The sequence below is a fragment of the Arachis ipaensis genome, chromosome B7 (genome assembly GCF_059453495.1).
Source record: "Arachis ipaensis isolate K30076 ecotype BB chromosome B7, ASM5945349v1, whole genome shotgun sequence".
Classification (NCBI taxonomy): Eukaryota; Viridiplantae; Streptophyta; class Magnoliopsida; order Fabales; family Fabaceae; genus Arachis; species Arachis ipaensis.
This window is the reverse complement of record NC_142442.1, coordinates 23,063,949-23,068,584: the sequence shown is the minus strand read 5'-3', so window position 1 is coordinate 23,068,584 and position 4,636 is coordinate 23,063,949. Positions and strand designations below refer to the sequence as shown.

General features: G+C 24.4%; 1 protein-coding gene across 1 annotated transcript; it reads left to right on the top strand.

The window, feature by feature from the left end:
- The first annotated feature begins 477 nt into the window (after positions 1-477).
- On the top strand, positions 478-3,338 carry LOC107606895 (trans-resveratrol di-O-methyltransferase-like). Its single transcript, XM_088494289.1, has 2 exons — positions 478-1,353; positions 2,882-3,338. Exons 1-2 carry the CDS (start codon positions 580-582, stop codon positions 3,164-3,166), a joined length of 1,059 nt encoding a protein of 352 aa, XP_088350415.1. The 5' UTR covers positions 478-579; the 3' UTR covers positions 3,167-3,338.
- Positions 3,339-4,636: the final 1,298 nt, after the last annotated feature.

Genomic DNA, 4,636 nt, shown 5'->3' with positions numbered 1-4,636 from the left:
AAATTAATTAAGGTAGAATTATAAGTTATATTTTTATATAAACTAATTTTATTTTTTAAATCGGTCAAAATTATATTTTTAATACCATTTTATCATTTTAAAAATTATATTTTATACTTATAAAAATTAAATTTTTTATAATTACAAGTACTCATATTTTGTTTACAGTATATTTTGCACGTATTTCATTTACACTGTAAATAAAATATACACGCCTCATGATATTCACTATATTTTATTTACATTGTAAACGAAATGCACTATATTTCATTTACAGTGTAAATGAAATACGTACAAAATTTATTCATTTACACTGTAAATAAAATATGCTTAAAAATAGATTTCGGTAAAAACACTGAAAATAATAAAAATCGGTAAATAATATAATTATTTAATTTATATAAATAAAAAAACCTGATATAATACCATGATATTTTATGTGACTTATTTAGGAGAAAAAGGGAAAGGAAAAAAGCTAGACTAGTTCAACCCATTGCCTTATAAATATATACCTTAGTATGGGGTTCCATACTACAATTATAAATACCATTGATCTAGCATTATTTCATAAGAAACATAATGGAATTCCAAAGTGAAATGCAGGCAGCAAAACTGCTTAAAGCTCAAAGCCACATATGGAATCACATATTCAATTTCATAAACTCTATGTCTCTTAAATGTGCTGTTGAATTAGGCATACCTGATGCCATTCACAATTATGGTCAACCCATGCCACTTTCACAACTCATAGCTTCACTTCCAATCCACCCATCAAAATCCTCCTCCATCCAACGTTTGATGAGAATCTTAATCCATTCCGGCTTCTTTGGAACGAAGAATGTCGCCAACGATGACGCGGAAGTTGGGTATGTGTTAACTGATTCATCCATGCTTCTGCTTAAGGACAACCCCTTAAGTGTGACACCGTTCTTACTTGGCATGCTTGATCCAATGTTAACAAAACCATGGCATAAATTGTCCACATGGTTCCAAAGTAACAATCCCATACCATTTGAAACAGAACATGGGGAAGTGTTTTGGGCATACGCTTGTCATGAGCCTAAATTCAATGAAATTTTCAATGATGCCATGGCAAGTGATGCTCGATTGGTTAGCAAGTTGTTACTTGATGACAAGTGCAAGGGTGTGTTTGAGGGTTTGGAATCGTTGGTTGATGTTGGTGGAGGCACTGGAATTTTCGCCAAGGCCATAGCCAAATCATTCCCACAGTTAGATTGCACTGTATTTGACCTCCCACATGTTGTTGCTGACTTGGAAGGAAGTGACAACCTTAAATATATTGGAGGGGACATGCTTGAGGCTATTCCTCCCTCTAATGCCATTTTGTTGAAGGTAATAAAATAGTATCACTTGCTTTCATTTTTTAGAATAATTAAGTTGTTTATGTATACTTTTAAAATCATAGATTCAAGCTGTGCAAATATCAGTTTAAGCTACGTATATTATATTATTAGTTGAGTACGATATCTTTTTAAACTTTGTGTAATAAATAATGGGAGCCACTCATATATCTAATAATTGAAATTCAACATACATACATACATACATACATACATATATATAATCGATTAAACTATGTTATTTTTATCAAAATTAGATTAGACAAATTAATTTGACCAAAAAATCGATAAAACAAATTTTAAATCGATTTAAATTAATATTCTTTTTTATAGAAGCTAACTACAATACTCTTATTATAAAAATTGACTAAAATACTCTTAATATATATATATATATATATATATATATATATATATATATATTTTAAAATTTCTAAATCCTAACCTTAGAGTGACAATAGAAAGAAGAAAAGGGTTACGATTTAGAGTTCTCAAAATATATATAATAGAAATATTTTAGTCATTTTCTTTAATAGGAGTATTGTAGTCATTTTTTATAAAAAAATATTAATTTAGACTGATTCAAAAGTTAGTTACTGATTTTTTAGCTAAATCGATTTGTCCGGTCTAATTTTGATAAAAATAATCCGATTTAATCGATTATATGTGTTAAATTTTAATTGCTAAAAAAGATTTTTAAAAAAAGATGTTTTATGTGTCTTTATATGAGTGACTACCATAAATAATACGTTGTATCATTTTACATTTTTTAATGTGTTTTTTAAATATCTTTCCCTATAAATTTTAGAATTTGGTGTATTATTTTTATTTTTCCTATTAATTTTTTGTATAATAGAACTTTTACACAAGAAAAAACTCATTTAAATTAACTATTGTTAAATTTGATGAATTTTACGTTTTTATTTTAGATTTTCTATCTATAATAATCCCTTTTTCTTAATTAAGTGTACTATATCATTGGTTTCATTTGTATCAAATAATATTGAGTTCTTATTCAATTGTTAAGAAACCCCTAAAAATGGCATGTAATAATAAATTAATAATAATGATAATTATAAAGCATGCGTTAAATATGTCAAAAATAGAAATTTAATTAGGCATAATTGGGTTGATGATATTTCTTTTGGTATGCTAGATTTTTATGTCATATATACGATGTTAATCACACACACGTATAGTCATATAATAATGAACCTGTCTGAAGGGACCACTAATAAAGAACTAATAACAACTAACTAATTGACCCTTGACGTAAGTAGCATGTCTGCATGTGGTTGCATTTTTTTGGTGGACCTGATTACTCTTATAGATACACTTTAGCTCATATTCTTTTCGTATCTATATTTGAATTTTTCTACAGTAATATATAAAACAATAAAATAAAATCCGCATGTGATCACATAGTTTACTAAAGTAAACAAGATGAATGAGTAGCAGTGAATAATCAAACTCTTTCTATTGATTTTGATCAATAACTTTTTCTTTGAATACAAATGCAGTGGATTTTGCATGACTGGAATGACGAAGAATGTTTGAACATATTGAAAAATTGCAAGGAAGCAATCACGAGCAAAGGCAAAGGAGGAAAGGTTATTATCATAGACATGATAATAATGGAAGATGAGAAAAAAGGTGGTGGTGATGATAAATCTGTTGAAACACAACTCTTCTTTGACATGCTGATGATGGTGTTGCAGACTGGAAAGGAGAGAGATGAAAAAGAATGGGCCAAATTAATAGTTTCTGCTGGATTTAGTAACTATAAAATAACTCCAATTCTATGATTAAGGTCCCTCATTGAGATATATCCATAGCAAACTTATCACCGCAATAAACTTATCCCTCGTTTAATTAATTTAATGTCAAAATTGTGATTTCGATTGTCTTAAAGGGCAAACCAAATGTGTTACAATAAAATTGTTTATGGAAGGTCGGAAGGACTCTTTAATTTATAGAGAAGCTGAATGCAAATAAGGTTTCATGTCAATATATATATATTTCATAATATTCATTTTAATAATCAAGTTGTCAATTTCTTTGGGTATGTTAAACTCATTTAAAGGCCTTTTTCTTAATTTAAATAAAAATTTATTTATTTTCAATTAGTGTAAATTATAAAAGATCTACTATTTTCTATCACAAAAAATTTGTGTGCAGACAATTTTAATCATAAAATATGTAAATTAATTTGATACCATCAAAGATTGATTAGGGTGACAAATTTTTTCGGAATGTTTGATAAAAATGCTTAGCAAATTACTATATTTTTAGGTAATTTATTGAGTTATCCCAATTTTTTGATGAATATTAAATTAGTTTACATAATTTATAATTAGAATTATCAGTATTTGTTTCTTTCATGATTAAAAATAGTAAGTTATTTTTTTTTTTATCAAAATGTCGCTTTTAATATTTTTATATTGAGAAAATAATATTTCTCTCTTATGTAAGATGTCTAAATGACACTTCTTTTCCTTTTACTTTTAAAATATACACTCTTCTCTTTACAAAAGTTAAATAATATATATTTTAGTCCATTTGATTAAAATAAAAATTATTTTTATATATAAATTTGTGATAATTATTTTTATATCTAAATATTTATCTAAAATATATATTGCATGAGTTTTTGACGTAAACCTTGGGTTAAAAAAAGTTAAATTATTAAATAAAACTGCAAAATATAAAAAATTATATAAAAAGAAAACAAAATATAAAACTTTGCAGGGAGGGGAGAAATAATTATTTTATTATTTTAAAAAAGAAATAATAATATAAAATATATACTTATTATTATTATAACAAATTTTATTCATTTTTAATATTTTAACTTATTAAAAAATATTTAATTCAAAATTTTTTTTATATATTTCATGATTAATAAAAAACATATTAAAATTAGTTAAAATTTATTACATTAATAGGAATATATATTTTATATTATTACTAATATTATTATAGTAGTAAAAGTAGTAATTTTTAAAATACATCTATTATTATAATATATTTTATTTATTTTTAATATTTTTATCATTAATCATGAAATATATAAAAATTTTAGATTAAATGTTTTTGTTAAAAGTGAAAATATTTTATATTATGTAATAGTAATAATAATATATTTATTGTTAATGTAATAATTTTATTTATTTTTAATATTTTATTATTAATCAAGAAATATATACAAAATTTTAAATTAAATATTTTGTAACAAGTTAAAATATTAAAAATAAATTAAATTTATTATATTAATA